This window comes from Schistocerca piceifrons, chromosome 7 (genome assembly GCF_021461385.2).
Source record: "Schistocerca piceifrons isolate TAMUIC-IGC-003096 chromosome 7, iqSchPice1.1, whole genome shotgun sequence".
Lineage (NCBI taxonomy): Eukaryota > Metazoa > Arthropoda > Insecta > Orthoptera > Acrididae > Schistocerca > Schistocerca piceifrons.
The window spans coordinates 435,391,854-435,410,648 of NC_060144.1; the positions used below are offsets into that span (position 1 = coordinate 435,391,854).

Consider the following 18,795-nt stretch of genomic DNA (forward strand, 5'->3'; position numbering starts at 1 on the left):
CAGTATTTGCAACATAATAAGACGTAATAAATAAAAAACAAATACATGGTTAAATACTTTTTTATTCAGTAATACACAGGATGCACTACATCAATTTGTTCTTCCTTTATCTTAACTCAAATACAGAATATAGAAAATAAAGCCTTCTGGTATGCACAGAATTCAGCATGTACTTAAACTTACTGCCATTACATTAGTTTGCGCCGATACGATACTAACCCATTGTTTGAAGTCGTCTACATGCACACTGTTCATACCTAGATAGTCTGCAATATCTCTATACACAGTTTTAACACAAGGCAGCCATCTGTTCAATCTTTGCAACACAATGGATAGCACCATCTGTAGATCGAAAAAGTTTTTGACGGTGGAGTGCTGTAGATAAACGGATGTGTCACCTGATTTCACACAGAGTGCAGAGTCATTGTAAACTGTTCTAATGGATAGCGTTAGAGCACCACTGTAAATGTCCGGAGGAGGACGACTTGGGTAATATTCGGCGGTCAACTGCTGCTTCAAAAAAAAAAAAATGGCTCTGAGCACTATGCGACTTAACTTCTGAGGTCATCAGTCACCTAGAACTTAGAACTAATTAAACCTAACTAGCCTAGGGACATCACACACATCCCTGCCCGAGGCGGGATTCGAACCTGCGACCGTAGCGGTCACTCGGTTCCAGTCTGAAGCGCCTAGAACCGCACGGCCACTCCGGACGGCTCAACTGCTGCTTGATACACGCTTTTGCACGACAGAGGTCACCCCATTCCGCCTCCGTAAACCGCACTTTAATATGTTCAGCTGCATTCTCGGTCCCTATGACAATACGCCACTCTCTGTCTGTGGTTGCTTCTATACTAATATGTAAATGTTTCGAACCACTACCGGTTAAATTGTACACTGAAGAGAAGTGGTGCACAGGGCTTAATTGGTATCGTCTCATCCATTACATCCTCACTATTTCCATGCAGTATCACTGGAATATTCTGCGATGGCACGTATGATGGAGGCCAGTACCAACCTGCGCATGCTGATTAGGACCCCCGGTGGAGTTCAGCGAGTCAGGGGCTGGCTGGGTGTCTTCAACCGACAGTAAGAGTTGTTTGTCCTGCGGCAGGATCCCAGGATGCTGCCGCTGGTGCGGGTCCTGACGGGCTGGGACACGTCGCTGTTGCAGACCCCGACAGGCCTGAGGACGTCGCATCCACTTATGAGCGAAGAAGAAAAACCGTTACAAGCGATGATAGAAGCACAAAGACACTCACAAGGCTGTAGACACGGACGTTAAGCAGGGGGTACTTACTCTTCCGCGGCTTCTTCGTATTCCATTGCTGCTGTGGGTGGACGGCGCTGGACGATCTCGACTGGCGCTTCATTGTAGGTGACTGCAACTGAGGCTGCAGCGCTTCTGGATCCGCCTTATATTCCCGTTGTGATCAGATACTGCGTTTCTATTGGCTACTACCAATTTCAAGCGCCTCTGGTGGTATAATTGTGTTATGGGGGGGTGTGTGCACTTGGGCTTTCCATTGAGTGGAATCAGGGTTCGAGTCCCGGAAACGGCACCGCCATTTTTAATTTCCCATCAATTCGAAGCGCCTCTGGTGGTTAAATTATGTTAGGGGGTGCAATTGGGCTTCTGCCCAGGAGGACCAGGGTTCAAGTCCCCGAAAGGGCACCATCAATTTTAATTTCACACCAATTCCCAGGTGAGGAGGGGGGAGGGGAATGTCCGCACAGCCCTGGGACAAAGAAATTCTCGCCAAAATTCGAAATTCCCGCCAGTAGGGTAGGTTGTGGGGGGGGGGGGGGGGTACGTGCAGGCTGATAAAAACACGTGACGTCATCTGGGGGTCGGGGTGGGCGTGGTCGGGGGCGGGGATGATTAATTGATCAGTTTAATTAATTTTCATATCAATTTTATATCAAAAGTGGAGTGACGCCGCCATCTCCCTACTACTGAGTGGCAGACTTATGAAGAATCTAGTCACTCGATTTCGGATTCCAAATTTTGTCGGGTAGCTGTAACACTGTAAACATTATGAATTGTTTGTCGTGTAATGTCAAGAAACATGGTGTCCCAAGAGCAATGGTCAATATTCAGGGATGTGACAGGAACGATCAATCGAAGCAACCATGTCCAGTAAACATGGTTTGTAAAATAAATACCTTAAGAGCTATGAGCACTCCATCTTCGAACTGGAAACAAACCCCTTCTACAGCAAGCTCTTTGATTTCCGTATTTTGGGGGGAGGTAGTGTGGGCCAAAACAACTAAAATTGTCTAATAAACATGGGCTCTGAAATATACTCGTATGCTTTGAGAGCTAAGAAAAGTTGTGCAGTAGAAGAAATGTGTTTCACAGTAGCGAAGATGAATAAGTGCTCTTAGCCCTTAAGGTATACACTTTAGAGCCCAGTTTTACTGGACATTTCTTCTTGTTTTGGTGCATACTGCTACCTCTCAAATTATGGACAGCAAAGAGCTTGCAGAATAAGTGATCTGTTTCACAATATCGAAGTTGAAGCAATGCTAATAGCCCTTAAGGTATGCATTTTAGATCCCATGCTTTCTAGACTTTTTTGCTTCAAATGATCGTTGCTGTCGTACCCCTACAGCCTGGAGAGTGGTTTCTTTTCATATTAAGTAACTTTAATTAAGCTTTGCTTTCAAGAATCCACTATAGCGCGACCTAATACATTAATTTTACCGACGCAACTTGCAACTTCTTTATCAGCCTATAAAGCTGGGCGGATGAGGACTCTGAGGGTCAGTAGTGAGTGGAGAACTCTATTATTTTATCGCGTAAACAGTTGCTGCAAGGCGCGATCAGGTTACATGTTTTTGAAGAATTTGTTTTAGAATGTATCGAGTGCTCTACAGAGTTTGCTTCTCTTCTTAGTAGTCAGTTGCCACCCCCTAGATCTATTTTATAGCTGCAACGGAGAAGTTGTTTTTCAGTGGGTATTCCTGAAGGAGCCTGTAGGTACGGAGATAGTCGAAACCTTGCTATTTCCATTAGCTTTCAGGTGACAGTTCGATCCGCCTGAGCTGCTACTGTAAGGTGGGAAGCACACTGTCGTAGCTAACCACCAATGATGAAAGACCCGCGCCCATCCCCCAATGTTGTCTAGAATAAGTCACTGTATCAAATAATACATTGCGCCATGCTGCTCAATAAATATGGAACCCTAGTAATGGGCATACAGTCGGTGCCTTTCGTTTGTTTTCAGATGACCAGCAGACGACGGCGATAGCGATGCTGTGTCTGGGAACCATCGTCCTCGCCACCAGCATAGCCCTTCTCGTCGCCTCCATCAAGGTAGCAAGTCTCTCTTGATTAGTATTCTGATCATACTAAGCCATAAGCAGTGCATAACTGGAAATAAATTTTCACTCTCCAAAGGAGTGTGCGCTGATACGAAACTTCATGGCATATTAAAACTGTGTGCCGTACCGAGACTCGAACTCAGGACTTTTGCCTTTCGCGGGCAAGTGCTCTACCAGCTGAGCTACACAAGGACGACTTACGACCCGTCCTCATACTTTTACTTCCGCCAGTACCTTGTCTCCTACCTTCCCAACTTTACGGAAGCTCTCCTGTGAACCTTGCAAGACTAGCACTTCTGGAAGAAAGGATATTGCAGAGACATGGCTTAGCCACACCCTGGGAGATGTTTCCAGGATGAAATTTTCATTCTGCAGTCGCGCGGTTCCGGACTGAAACGCCTAGAACCGCTCGGCCACCGCGGCCGGCATGATAACTATTCAATCAATTTAAGACTACTACAATAGACATCTTACATGTTGAAAGCAGAAGAGAGAAAGATGAATCCGAATGAAAGATGAATCAGCCTGACGTGCCCCCCCCCCCCCCTCCCCCCGCCCCCAACCTACCCTACTGGCGGAAATTTCGAATTTTGGCGAGAATTTCTTTGTCCCAGGGCTGTGCGGACATTCCCCTCCCCCCTCCTCACCTGGGAATTGGTGTGAAATTAAAATTGATGGTGCCCTTTCGGGGACTTGTCGGTTTCCAAGACACCTTGCCTACACCAATTTTTTGCTTATTTGCGTGGCACAATCAGGACGTTAACGGCAACATGGGTTTATTGAGCTTGTTTGTCGACCTTAACAGTGGAGGTGAGAGGGAGCAAACCATCTTGTTTGAGATGGGTGTCGCTTACAACAGGTTGGTAATTTTTGTTGAACTGATCTGCTGAAGTAGCAAGTTATTACATTTAATCAGTTGGATTACTATCCATCGTCACATTGAAGTGTCAGACCAAAACCCCTTAACAGAATGTCAGATGCTTTCAATAATCATTAGGAAGGGCCTTTATCAGAGACGAGTGCTTTCACTGCCACTCGGTCTGCTAACTACTGGCCACTTGGCCTAAATCATAAATCATCAACACTCTGAAATAAGTCGTTATCGAACAGGGGTCTTTTGACCTTTGGCAGAAGTGGCGAGTACCAAACAGTAACTTGTTCCTTCTATTCACGGAAAAGTCTTTAACTCAGTTCTTTGAGACAGAGACAGGCAGTCTCTCTTCAATGCTATTCCAGTCAATACTGAAAATTTCTGCATAGCATGCAGTTTTCGTATGTCCACCAGAGTCTATCGCCATCTTCTAGTAGTGAAAGTGTTTATTGCTCCTACAGGTGCTGCTTAGGATCGTTACTGCACTCAGGCTGCTCAGAGTACTCGCTGAATCCCCTCTACTACTGCCGGGTCACTACTGCTCTCACTCATGTTCACTCTGCCCCTCTCTGAGCTTTTATTACGTTCTTTATTGATTCTGGGCGCACAAGGCCCTCTGCGATATCAAACAAATGGCTCTGAGCACTATGGGACTTAACTTCTGAGGTCATCAGTCCCCTAGAACTTAGAACTACTTAAACCTAACTAACCTAAGGACATCACACACATCCATGCCCCAGGCAGGATTCGAACCTGCGACCGTAGCGGTCGTGCGGTTCCAGACCGTAGCGCCTTTAACCGCTCGGCCACTCCGGCCGGCTTTCAGCATACAGCTCTTAACAGGAAATGTTCATCAGTTACCATGACATTTTTTTCCCCTTAGTTACAACTCATTCAGTGCGCAACATCAGGTATCATCATTACACCAGAACCTCCGAGGACTCTGAAGTAAAATTAATGAATCAGCCATTTGGGTTGATTAACTAGATTCATCTAACCCAGTTGACATAATCTGCCTCTGTGAACATCATGTGACCGCTGGCATAGATACCGTAAACATTTCTGGATGTAAGTTAGCTTCTTACTTCTATAAGGCAGGTATGGATAGAGGATGAGTTGCCACTTTTATTAGAAATTACTTGAAATCCGAGAACACTAACATTCATAATTTCCGCCTACAACGGAATCCAAAACCATGTGCAACGTCTACAACAGATCGTTTATAATAGTAACTATGTACAAAGCAATTGCATGAAATTGTGTAACAGAAAAAAAAAAAAACTGCGGTTGCTGGTGATATTAATACAGAATTTTCTAAAAATTTCTCCCTGTAAACATGTCTTGCAGTCAGTACAATTGGTACTCGGTCTGATGGCTACAGGAAACTTGACAGCTAGAATAACTAAATGCTGTTAGACAGGCACTGACGATATTTTTACTGCCAACTCCAAGGAACAAAATTACATTTGTGGTTTGAATTCACGATTAACAACGGCCTGTCTGGCCACGATATGCAGCTCCTTGTTCTGTACTGTAAATGCTGAGCAGGTTACAAACTCTACTAAATCCGAGTACAGGATAGTGGTTATTTTACCAAAAATTGAATATTTTATGGAACTGCTCAAGACACGAACTAGAGAGACGTTTACAGTGCCATAACGTGAATGAGAGTACAACACATTCATTAACAAAGTTCTTTCCTTATATGAAAAGTTTCCTCCAGAAGTGCGTCAGATTAAACAGAAGTCTTCTACATAGCCATTGATTACTCAAGAATAAAGGTATCTCGCAGGATGAAAAAGGAACTTTATATGCCAGCCAAGAATATCTCCAGTGTTAACAATTTAGCTAATTATAAGAAATACTGCATAACATTAAGGAAAGTAATTCAGATATTTAAGCAAATACGCTATGAGAAGAAGATAGCACCGTCAGACAAAAAACTAAAAACGGTACAAGATATAGTGATAGAGAAGACTGATAGAACAAGAAAGGAGCAAGAACAGATAGCTTTAATCGTAAATGATACGTCGGCAACAGATGAGTCTAATGTGGTGAAATTCTTTAACAAATATATTACATTTGTTACTGATAGCATGGGATTGTCAGGTTCATAAATAATGTCATAGAATACCTAAGTTCAGTTACATGACTATGGCACTCACTTCATCAAAAGAAATAAAATTCACAATAAAGTCTTCAAAATCAAAGCAGTCTAGTAGTTATAATGAAATGTCAACGAAGTTAACTGAAGAGTGTGCTTGTGAGTTTGGTAAAATTTTAAGTTATTTGTGCAGCCAGTCTTTGATCATTGGAACATCTCATGACTATTTTAAATATGATGACATTAAACCATTGTTCCAGAAAGGGGACATAGAAATGCCATCAAACTACAGATCAATTTCACTTTCTCCAGCATTCTCGAACATTTTAGAAGCGGTAACGAACAAGCAGCTCTTAATTATCAGACCACGAATAAGATAGGGCCCTAAACAACATTGGGGCTTCTGAAGGGTTCCGATGTTCCGAAGAATATTTGCACATATAGCAAAAATTGACTTCATTTACTTCATTAAAGAATAAAGTACAGATTGTAGGTATTTTTCGTTATTTGCCAAAAGCATTTGACTGTGTGGACCACAATATCCTTTTAAGTAACTTAGAATACTATGTGGGCATAGACAATGCTGTAAAATATTTCGACCCATATCTTGAAAACAGGAGACAAAGGAAGTCAGTACGAGAGTCAGTTAAATTAAGCCGTCAGTCACTTGGGACCATTCCCTTTTTTTTGTATACATGAATGTCCTCCCTTCACTTGCATTTCCAGAAGCAGATTTTGGTTTGTGTGCGGATGATACATGCACTGCAGCAAAAAGCAAATCGTGCATAGTTTCCAAAGGGTTGTGCACGACATTTTTAGTAGGAAATTATGGCCTCCTGCGTGGTCACAAGACTTTACAGGAAGAACTAGGCCTTAGGGATTTCAAATATTTCATTCACCGGCTTAATACAGTCACATAATTTATGAACCAATTTTCGTTACAAATTACATATACTGTCATAAAATTTAATATAAGGTAAGAAATACACTGTAACAGAGCAATTGCCCCAAGCAACAAGTTATTTTTAAAAATTTTGTAAGCATTTATAACACAAATGACTAACAATTTTAAGAGGAGATGAGCTAATAACTGCTGGATTACTAATATGCAAGTGCCCTTGGGTAATATGAACACACAATACCCAACAATGCACAGTACAACTTTTAAACTTGCTTTCAAATAACAACGGACATGAGCCATCCTTTAACAAAGCCATTGAAATAGAAATTTTAGATTCGATTTAAATAAATAATAACTTACATTGCAGTTTTAAGCCAGCAAGGAATTAATTTAAATTCCCCTACCTTAGAGAAAATACCTAAATATATATCCAAACAAATAATTTACTAAAAACGAACTTAATCTTGATAAAACGGCAATAAGAATGGCTGAAGACCCACCCAAAACAGGTTAATCGCCACATTCCTCAGGAAGCCTGAAAGCTGACACTCATGAAGTAGCTAGGAAATACTGTATATCTGGATGGCTCCCCGCCTTGTCCAACGCAGAATGCCGCAACGTGTGGCGGCAAGAGAGCAGGCACCGCGGCCGTTCTTAAGCACTGGGGCAACACGATAGCGGGTACAGCTTGGCAGACAGTCAGGTTGAGTGGGCTACTTCCATACTTTTCCGTCACCGATGATCCCTTTTGCGAAATCTGAATGACACGTTCCTGCAGTACAGAGTAGCTACCTTGAGATATGTAGAGGGTTATTACAAATGATTGAAGCGATTTCAAAGCTCTACAATAACTTTATTATTTGAGATATTTTCACAATGCTTTGCACACACATACAAAAACTCAAAAAGTTTTTTAGGCATTCACAAATGTTCGATATGTGCCCCTTTAGTGATTCGGCAGAAATCAAGCCGATAATCGAGTTCCTCCCACACTCGGCGCAGCATGTCCCCATCAATGAGTTGGAAAGCACCGTTGATGCGAGCTCGCAGTTCTGACACGTTCCTTGGTAGAGGAGGTTTAAACACTGAATCTTTCACATAACCCCACAGAAAGAAATCGCATGGGGTTAAGCGTGGAGGTCATGACATGAATTGCTGATCATGATCTCCACCACGACCGGTGGAGCACCATCCTGTTAAAAGATAAAGTCGGCGCTGTCGGTCTCCAGTTGTGGCATGAGCCAATTTTCCAGCATGTCCAGATACACGTGTCCTGTAACGTTTTTTTCGCAGAAGAAAAAGGGGCCGTAAACTTTAATCTGTGAGATTGCACAAAACACGTTAACTTTTGGTGAATTGTGAATTTGCTGCACGAATGCGTGAGGATTCTCTACCGCCCAGATTCGCACATTGTGTCTGTTCACTTCACCATTAAGAAAAAATGTTGCTTCATCACTGAAAACAAGTTTCGCACTGAACGCATCCTCTTCCGTGAGCTGTTGCAACCGCGCCGAATATTCAAAGCGTTTGACTTTGTCATCGGGTGTCAGGGCTTGTAGCAATTGTAAACGGTAAGGCTTCTGCTTTAGCCTTTTCCGTAAGATTTTCCAAACCGTCGGCTGTGGTACGTTTAGCTCCCTGCTTGCTTTATTCGTCGGCGTCCGCGGGCTACACGTGAAACTTGCCCGCACGCGTTCAACCGTTTCTTCGCTCACTGCAGGCCGACCCGTTGATTTCCCCTTACAGAAGCTTTAAACTGCGCATACCATCGCCGAATGGAGTTAGCAGTTGGTGGATCTTTGTTGAACTTCGTCCTGAAGTGCCGTTGCACTGTTATGACTGATGTGAGTGCATTTCAAGCACGACATACGCTTTCTCGGCTCCTGTCGCCATTTTGTCTGACTGCGCTCTCGAGCGCTCTGGCGGCAGAAACCGGAAGTGCGGCTTCAGCCGAACAAAACTTTATGAGTTTTTCTACGTATCTGTAGTGTGTCGTGACCACATGTCAATGAATGGAACTACAGTGAATTTATGAAATCGCTTCAATCATTTGTAATAGCCCTGTACTACTATAAGTACACTACAATGTGACCCCCTATATACTAGCACCAGACACTCCAAGAGATAGAGAATGGTCTTTTCCAAATAGAAAATAACAATCTAGAGCCTCATTATATCCCTAAAACACCTAGAAATCATTCTAAAAAATTTTTTGTACTTGGAGCCTTAAAAGAAAATTACAACTAAAATAGGCTATTTTTATCTTATAATGAATTTGGTGGAGGCATCGAAGCACTTTTGCAATCGGCTCAGCATCTCATAACCAAGTCAACTTGTAAGTAGGCTGTTTAGGTTTTTATGTTGGTAACGCCACGTAGTGCTCTGTATGAAAATCGCTGACTGCAATGTGCGCAGTCTGTGGCTGGTTTGACTCAATGTTGGAATACTCGCTTGTGCAGCATTGGGCAGTTGGATGTGAACAGCGCGTAGCGTTGGGCAGTTGGAGGTGAGCCGCCAGCATATATATATATATATGACTTTTGAACACTATTAAGGTAAATACATTGTTTGTTCTCTACCAAGATCTTTCATTTGCTAACTATGCCTATGAGTAGTTAGTGCCTTCAGTAGTTAGGATCTTTTATTTAGCTGGCAGTATTGGTGCTCGCTGTATTGCAGTACTTCGAGTAACGAAGATTTTTGTGAGGTGAGTGATTCATGAACGGTATAGGTTATTGTCAGTCAGGGTTCAAATTGTTCAAATGGCTCTGAGCACTATGCGACTTAACTTATGAGGTCATCAGTCGCCTAGAACTTAGAACTAATTAAACGTAACTAACCTAAGGACATCACACACATCCATGCCCGAGGCAGGATTCGAACCTGCGACCGCAGCGGTCACGCGGCTCCAGACTGTAGCGCCTAGAAACGCTCGGTCACAGCGGCCGACCGTCAGTCAGGGCCATTCTTTTGTAGGGATTATTGAAAGTCAGATTACGTTGCCCTAAAAATATTGTGTGTCAGTTTAGTGATGATCAGAATTAGTAAAGAGAGAACTGTCTGAGTACGTTCAGTTTTGCTCAGCTGTTTGAAAATCAAATAACGTAAGAGTTATTCCAGCACTGTCATTCCTTACATACAAAGGGGAAGTTTCAGACTCTGTGGAGAAACCTGACACACCGGTATATGCTGAAATAGATTGGTTACTACGTGAGCCACTGCATTACATACAATTCCGCCTCTGCAGCAAAAACACAACGTAGAAAAATTTTAATTTGAGGCTGATACTTAAGTGAAATGTCCGTAGCTCGTGGTCTTGCGGTAGCATTCTTGCTTCCCGCGCACGGGGTCCCGTGTTCGATTCCCGGCGGGGTTAGAGATTTTCCTTACCTCGAATGACTGTATGTTTCGTCGTCTTCATCATCATTCACCCTCATTATGCTCGGAGGAAGGCAATGGCGAACCACATCCCCTAGGGCCTTGCCTAGTCGGCGGTGCGGGTGTCCCGCATCGTCCTCTATGCTCCACGGAGTATGGGACCTCATCATCATCACTTAAGTGAAATAGTATACCGTGATTAATAACCCAGTAAACATGCAATAACGAATAAGGCCACATTAGTAGGGTTACACAGTTTAATGCCGACAATGCAAACCAAAGCCAACCCAAATACGAACATCCATCCCACTAAAATAATTTGGCACAGGCTAGAATTTGCGACATTAATTCATGACACGTGGTTCAGATATGTTCGAGAATTACAATCTGAAGTTCTTTTAAGCATCAAGCTGACTTACCAAAATGCCCCGAGGGAAAAAGACGGCACGTGTAAGAAGAACACAATAACAGCCATCGCTGCTTAGTGTAGCGGCCTCCTTTCAAGAACACTTGACATCAGTTACAGGCCAATAAAATAATCCAATAAGATAATTAAAGTTCATACACACGGAGTATCAGAGAAAAGTTTCCCGTACACAACTTGAAAGTCTCACAGAAACAAAATTTAACAGACCTTATCGTCAACTCGCTCTCTTAACCTCGCGTAAGCCACTGCAATCTACCACCACGCAGACGACAATAGCCACGAATCGAACACAGCAGAAAAACATCCGTCCGTCATGGGGAGCACGCTTCTGACAGCCCGGTACCTCCCTCAAACCAACTCCACGCTCCTCGAAGATGCCAAACGATGAATACAAGGTTCCTTTAGGCCGTGATGTTGAGTGCACCGACACCAGGACACCGCCAGATAACTTGTTTTTGATTCTGCTCCACAACGCCTACTGCGACGACCAAAGGCAATAAAACCCCTGTTAGCCACGTTTCCCCCAGAAGGAGTATAACGGTAGTATGGCGATGTAAGTGCTGTTCTGTCACCTTAAGACCTATATAACGATAGTACAGAGTGTTTCAAAAATGACCGGTATATTTGAAACGGTAATAAAAACTAAACGAGCAGCGATAGAAATACACCGTTTGTTGCAATATGCTTGGGACAACAGTACATCTTCAGGCAGACAAACTTTCGAAATTACAGTAGTTACAATTGTCAACAACAGATGCGCTGCGGTCTGGAAAGCTCTATAGTACGATATTTTCCACATATCCACCATGCGTAGCAATAATATGGCGTAGTCTCTGAATGAAATTACCCGAAACCTTTGACAACGTGTCTGGCGGAATGGCTTCACATGCAGATAAGATGTACTGCTTCAGCTATTCAATTGTTTCTGGATTCTGGCGGTACACCTGGTCTTTCAAGTGTCCCAACAGAAAGAAGTCCAGGGGTTCATGTCTGGCGAATAGGGAGGCCAATCCACGCCGCCTCCTGTATGTTTCGGATAGCCCAAAGCAATCACACGATCATCGAAATATTCATTCAGGAAATTAAAGACGTCGGCCGTGCGATGTGGCCGGGCACCATCTTGCATAAACCACGAGGTGTTCGCAGTGTCGTCTAAGGCAGTTTGTACCGCCACAAATTCACGAAGAATGTCCAGATAGCGTGATGCAGTAATCGTTTCGGATCTGAAAAATGGGCCAATGATTCCTTTGGAAGAAATGGCGGCCCAGACCAGTACTTTTTGAGGATGCAGGGACGATGGGACTGCAACATGGGGCTTTTCGGTTCCCCATATGCGCCAGTTCTGTTTATTGACGAAGCCGTCCAGGTAAAAATAAGCTTCGTCAGTAAACCAAATGCTGCCCACATGCATATCGCCGTCATCAATCCTGTGCACTATATCGTTAGCAAATGTCTCTCGTGCAGCAATGGTAGCGGCACTGAGGGGTTGCCGCGTTTGAATTTTGTATGGATAGAGGTGTAAACTCTGGCGCATGAGACGATACGTGGACGTTGGCGTCATTTGGACCGCAGCTGCAACACGGCGAACGGAAACCCGAGGCCGCTGTTGGATCACCTGCTGCACTAGCTGCGCGTTGCCCTCTGTGGTTGCAGTACGCGGTCGCCCTACCTTTCCAGCACGTTCACCCGTCACGTTCCCGGTCCGTTGAAATTTTTCAAACAGATCCTTTATTGTATCGCTTTTCGGTCCTTTGGTTACATTAAACCTCCGTTGAAAACTTCGTCTTGTTGCAACAACACTGTGTTCTAGGCGGTGGAATTCCAACACCAGAAAAATCCTCTGTTCTAAGGAATAAACCATGTTGTCCACAGCACACTTTCACGTTGTGAACAGCACACGCTTACAGCAGAAAGACGACGTACAGTATGGCGCACCCACAGACTGCGTTGTCTTCTGTATCTTTCACATCACTTGCAGCGCCATCTGTTGTTGAAAATTGTAACTACTGTACTTTCGAAAGTTTGTCCGCCTGAAAATGTACTGTTGTCCCAAGCATATTGCAACAAACGGTGTATTTCTATCGCTGCTCGTTTAGTTTTTATTGCCGTTTCAAATATACTGGTCATTTTTGAAACACCCTGTATGTACACGTATTATTTCTTCTAGTCCTGTCTAAAGGCCGCTTACAGCACCCACGGTTTCTACTCTTGCAATTACGTTTAGTACTTCACATGTTATTCTCGCTTCGGTAATTGAAGCACTTACACACAACTACCTTCTTAACAAGATGCCGCGTAATGGATAAAGCTCGGTCAAATGTGAAGTTATCGTATAGTCTTGGTTGCAGATTTTGTATTTCGTCAAACTACTACTTCTTGCAAGTGATAATATTACTGAAAAACACGGTCGCCAGCCAAAACGACGAATCGATTGACGTTATTCAACAAATTCGCCAAATTTGGTCTTTACTATATTTTGGTTCTTATTAAAACTTTTTCTCTTTTAATAATTTCTAACAATGAAGGAACAGGCTAATGTCCGTAGATAGATGAATTATGACTGCTTTCAGAAATGGTCACACGCACACACTTAGAAAGTTTTGGTCCATGAAAACACGCCTGAACGATAATAACGCCTACTTACGTTTCTGAAGGTAAGATCAGGAATACTGCTCTCAAAACATGTATTATACACCAGAAATATTTTACGATACTTTCGTAATTTTGGAAATGATTGCAAAAGGTTTCATACTTGATTTTTCTCAGTTTTATTGAAATAGTTACTTTGCGTAATTTCTTGGACAGAAGGACCCAATAACCACGTTCACACACTAGGTAGAATTGTTATTTACTTTACGTACTTTCAGTGGAATCTACGGTTCTCCACATTTACTTTAATTGCTGCACTTGAGTGATAATTTAAATTTACTTTGAGAGAAAACACTCAGTTGCGTTATAATGTTTCCTACCAAATGGATTCTCGGTTTCATTCTCTTTAGTGTAGGAAAGGAACCCTACTTGGAACACTTTAGATTAAATGAGAAGTTTTGCGTTAAAAAATTAAATGATTATTGAACAAAACACGCAAAAACTTGTCAACACAGCTCGTTTACAGAACTATGGACTGTTAATTTCAGTAGTGTCGTTGTGAGCACAGTTGCTGGAGGAGGTTTTGGTGCTTTGAAGACACGTACCGTTTTGCAGTGACGGAGATTGTCACTTGTCTTCGTGGCGTCGAATTATCCGACTTATACCATCGCAAACATGAGTCTGGCTTTCCTGGGGATCTGCGTCAGACTAAGTAATCGATGCCTTAGACCATTTCACATCCAGGAACCAACACTCGCTGCAGACGTAATTTTGTATCTCCTCTAATGCGTTGCAAACTTGTACCTTAGCACTTCCCCTTCACTCACGTCTATTAAGCAGTTACACTTCAGCTTTGTTTAAAAAATACTGCGGAGCTTTCGTCACCTGCCTCAACAATGTCTTGCACCTGTCTGACCTGCTCCACTTCCCCCCTCTCCTACCTGCTTCCGTTAGCAGCAAAAAACCTCCACCTTTTCCGATCTTCCAGAACGCCCGATAAATCCCTAATGGTTTTCACCTATATTTAACTTTAGCCCTGAGCTGGTGTTGACTTCACTTTACAAACAGTTATACATAGTTAAATAAAAGATACTTATTGTTACTTACATAACATTATAAACATTTGTTAATTACATATAAACATTAAACTTCACACAGTCAAAGAATATTGTCTTCTGCAGACCCTCTTATACACTGCATACTGTACTAATCTCATTCTTTGCTTCATTAGTGCAAAGTCTCTCGACTCTAAAAAGGTCGATAGTGTTACAGGAATTACATTCATTTCAACACCCTGTGGTCAAAAATGAGAGGCGCCTATCAAAGTCGATATCGACCGATAAGCCACCACGGCTCAATTTTCGTTGACAGTAATAAATGGTTTACAGGCAACTTAGTGTCATAAAAGTTTGAAAAGACTCACTACAAGCAGTTTAAACTTTGTAAGAGGTTTCCACCCAACATATTCATAAAGTATGGAGAAGCACAGACAGAAGAGAACGACGGTGTTAAACATCTGAGATTATAGCTTAATAATAAATTTGTTGTGGCTTGGCAAGACAGCCAAGCCACTAGGAGGAAGCCGATAGGCACGCGTTTAAGCTCACGCAGGCTGGCGTGAGGTCTGGAACAGGACACGGAAATGAGAATAGCCAAAAACGTACGTAGCTGCTGGAATAGTTAACTTTAATCCACAATTGGTGAACATCGCTCTTGACGGTACATGCATCACAAGATAAATAGCAAATGATAATGGCGCCTTGCTAGGTCATAGCAAATAACGTAGCTGAAGACTATGCTAACTATGGTATCGGCAAATGAGAACGTAATTTCTCAGTGAACCATCGCTAGCAAAGTCGGCTGTACAACTGGGGCGAGTGCTAGAAAGTCTCTCTAGACCTGCCGTGTGGCGGCGCTCGGTCTGCAATCACTGACAGTGGCGACACGCGGGTCCGACGTATACTAACGGACCGCGGCCGATTTAAAGGCTACCACCTAGCAAGTGTGGTGTCTGGTGGTGACACCACATTCCTCCCCCGCAAATCGGCGTACGGTTGCGTTATAAGGCTTCCGCCCGCCGTGGGGAGGACCCCATGTTGACGCATGCGACGAGGTGGGGAGCCTAACAACAGGCGAGGCTATGCCACCCGCATCCTGCCATTCGGTCCGAGGGGAGCTGGGAAACGCCTGAAAACCTAGTCCAGGGTGCACGCCAACATGCGGTGTATGCGCCCGTAGAAAGACAGGAGGGGCCGAAGGGTCGACCTCCATCGGGTCGGTGCACCCGACGGGCGAAGACGTCCTATAGTCCGGAGCGGGTAAGAAGTCCATGGCGGAGGACAACGGGTCACGGGAAGCGATCGGCGGCGCGTGACCCAGGGAGGCGCTTGGCGGCTGCAGCGACGCGTCCACTGCGGGCGGCGCCGCCGGCGGCGTGACGCCATGGGGCAAAATGGAAGGCATCGTCGGTAACACCTGGGGCTGAGGCGAGCCAGTGGTTGGGTCCCCAGGGCGCTGACCGGACGGCACCGTCGCTGAAAGCAGACGGGGAGCGGCAGAACCCGTGCGACGACAGAGGCGCAGCTGATTGAGATGCCGACGCACCTCACCAGAGGCCCCCAAAACCAGATACATAGCGCGGCCGAGGCAGCGAAGAATGCGCCCAGCGAGCCAACGCCGTGAACCTCGATAGTTGCGATAGTATACAATGTCGCCTGGGGCAAAAGCAGGTGTCTGCCGCTGCACAGGAACCTGATGCTGCGGATGTAGCAAAGACATCAAGGTTCGATGAGGGCGACCGTGAAGCAGCTCAGCCGGCGAGCGACCATCTCGAGGCTGGGAGCGATACGAGGACAAAAAGAGCAATAACGCGTCCTCCCTAGAATGTGACTCTTTCAGCTTCAACATCTGTGACTTGAAAGTCCTGACCAAACGTTCAGCGGCACCGTTTGACTGTGGCGAAAACGGCGCGGACGTCAGATGTTGAATACCATTGGCCTTGCAGAATGACTGAAATTCTGCGGACATGAATTGTGGGCCATTGTCGGAAACAATAGTCTATGGAAGACCTTCAATGCAAAAGATAGCGGATAACGCTTGGATGGTGGCAGATGACGTCGTGGAAGACATCCGGACAACAAAAGGAAAATTACTGAAGGAATCGACAACAACCAACCATCGAGCATTCCAGAATGGACCAGCAAAATCGATGTGTAAGCGTTGCCAAGGGGAAGTGGCTTTTGGCCATGCAAAGAATTTCCGCGGTGGTGCTGATTGTTGTTCGGCACACGCCATGCAAGAAGAGCACATATGCGTAATCGCAGCATCGATCCCGAACCAAGTACAGTGTTGACGAGCAAGTTGTTTCGTTCTCACTACACCCCAATGTCCTTGGTGGAGAAGCCGTAAGACAGAGGACTGTAACGAACGTGGGACCACGACCCTGGACTGATCATTATCAGAACGCAACAGCAAAACACCACGTCGTACAAAAAGTCTCTCCTTGTGAGCAAAAAATCGGCGAACCAACGGATCCCCGAGCTGTGACTTTGACAAGGGCCATTGCGTAGCAACAAAACGCAGAACGGTAGCAAGGACAGGATCTGCAGCTGTGGCTGTAGCTACACGACGAAAATCAATCGGAAACGATTCGACCACGTCATCGGTTTCCGAATCAATGAACATGCAAGCAAGAATGAGATTTTCACTCAGCAGCGGAGTGTGCGCTGATATGAAACTTCCTGGCAGATTAAAACTGTGTGCCCGACCGAGACTCGAACTCGGGACCTTTGCCTTTCGCGGGCAAGTGCTCTACCAACTGAGCTACCGAAGCACGACTCACGCCCGGTACTCACAGCTTTATTTCTGCCAGTACCTCGTCTCCTACCTTCCAAAGTTTACAGAAGCTCTCCTGCGAACCTTGCAGAACTAGCACTCCTGAAAGAAAGGATATTGCGGAGACATGGCTTAGCCACAGCCTGGGGGATGTTTCCAGAATGAGATTTTCACTCTGCAGCGGAGTGTGCGCTGATATGAAACTTCCTGGCAGATTAAAACTGTGTGCCCGACCGAGACTCGAACTCGGGACCTTTGCCTTTCGCGAGCAAGTGCTCTACCAACTGAGCTACCGAAGCACGACTCACGCACGGTACTCACAGCTTCACTTCTGCCAGTACCTCGTCTCCTACCTTCCAAACTTTACAGAAGCTCTCCTGCGAACCTTGCAGAACTAGCACTTCTGAAAGAAAGGATATTGCGGAGACATGGCTTAGCCACAGCCTGGGGGATGTTTCCAGAATGAGATTTTCACTCTGCAGCGGAGTGTGCGCTGATATGAAACTTCCTGGCAGATTAAAACTGTGTGCCCGACCGAGACTCGAACTCGGGACCTTTGCCTTTCGCGGGCAAGTGCTCTACCAACTGAGCTACCGAAGCACGACTCACGCCCGGTACTCACAGCTTTACTTCTGCCAGTACCTCGTCTCCTACCTTCCAAACTTTACAGAAGCTCTCCTGCGAACCTTGCAGAACTAGCACTCCTGAAAGAAAGGATATTGCGGAGACATGGCTTAGCCACAGCCTGGGGGATGTTTCCAGAATGAGATTTTCACTCTGCAGCGGAGTGTGCGCTGATATGAAACTTCCTGGCAGATTAAAACTGTGTGCCCGACCGAGACTCGAACTCGGGACCTTTGCCTTTCGCGGGCAAGTGCTCTACCAACTGAGCTACCGAAGCACGACTCACGCCCAGTACTCACAGCTTTACTTCTGCCAGTACCTCGTCTCCTACCTTCCAAACTTTACAGAAGCTCTCCTGCGAACCTTGCAGAACTAGCACTCCTGAAAGAAAGGATATTGCGGAGACATGGCTTAGCCACAGCCTGGGGGATGTTTCCAGAATGAGATTTTCGCTCTGCAGCGGAGTGTGCGCTGATATGAAACTTCCTGGCAGATTAAAACTGTGTGCCCGACCGGGACTCGAACTCGGGACCTTTGCCTTTCGCAGGCAAGTGCTCTACCAACTGAGCTACCGAAGCACGACTCACGCCCGGTACTCACAGCTTTACTTCTGCCAGTACCTCGTCTCCTACCTTCCAAACTTTACAGAAGCTCTCCTGCGAACCTTGCAGAACTAGCACTCCTGAAAGAAAGGATATTGCGGAGACATGGCTTAGCCACAGCCTGGGGGATGTTTCCAG

General features: G+C 45.0%; 1 protein-coding gene across 1 annotated transcript in view; it reads left to right on the top strand.

Moving 5' to 3' along the window:
* The window catches only part of LOC124805240, a 329,228-nt gene that overhangs the window by 176,255 nt on the left and 134,178 nt on the right, over positions 1-18,795 (top strand). Inside the window, exon 4 of the mRNA XM_047265748.1 lies at positions 3,231-3,319. Within this exon, the coding sequence (XP_047121704.1) occupies positions 3,231-3,319 (89 nt within the window). The remainder of the gene's footprint in view (positions 1-3,230; positions 3,320-18,795) is intronic.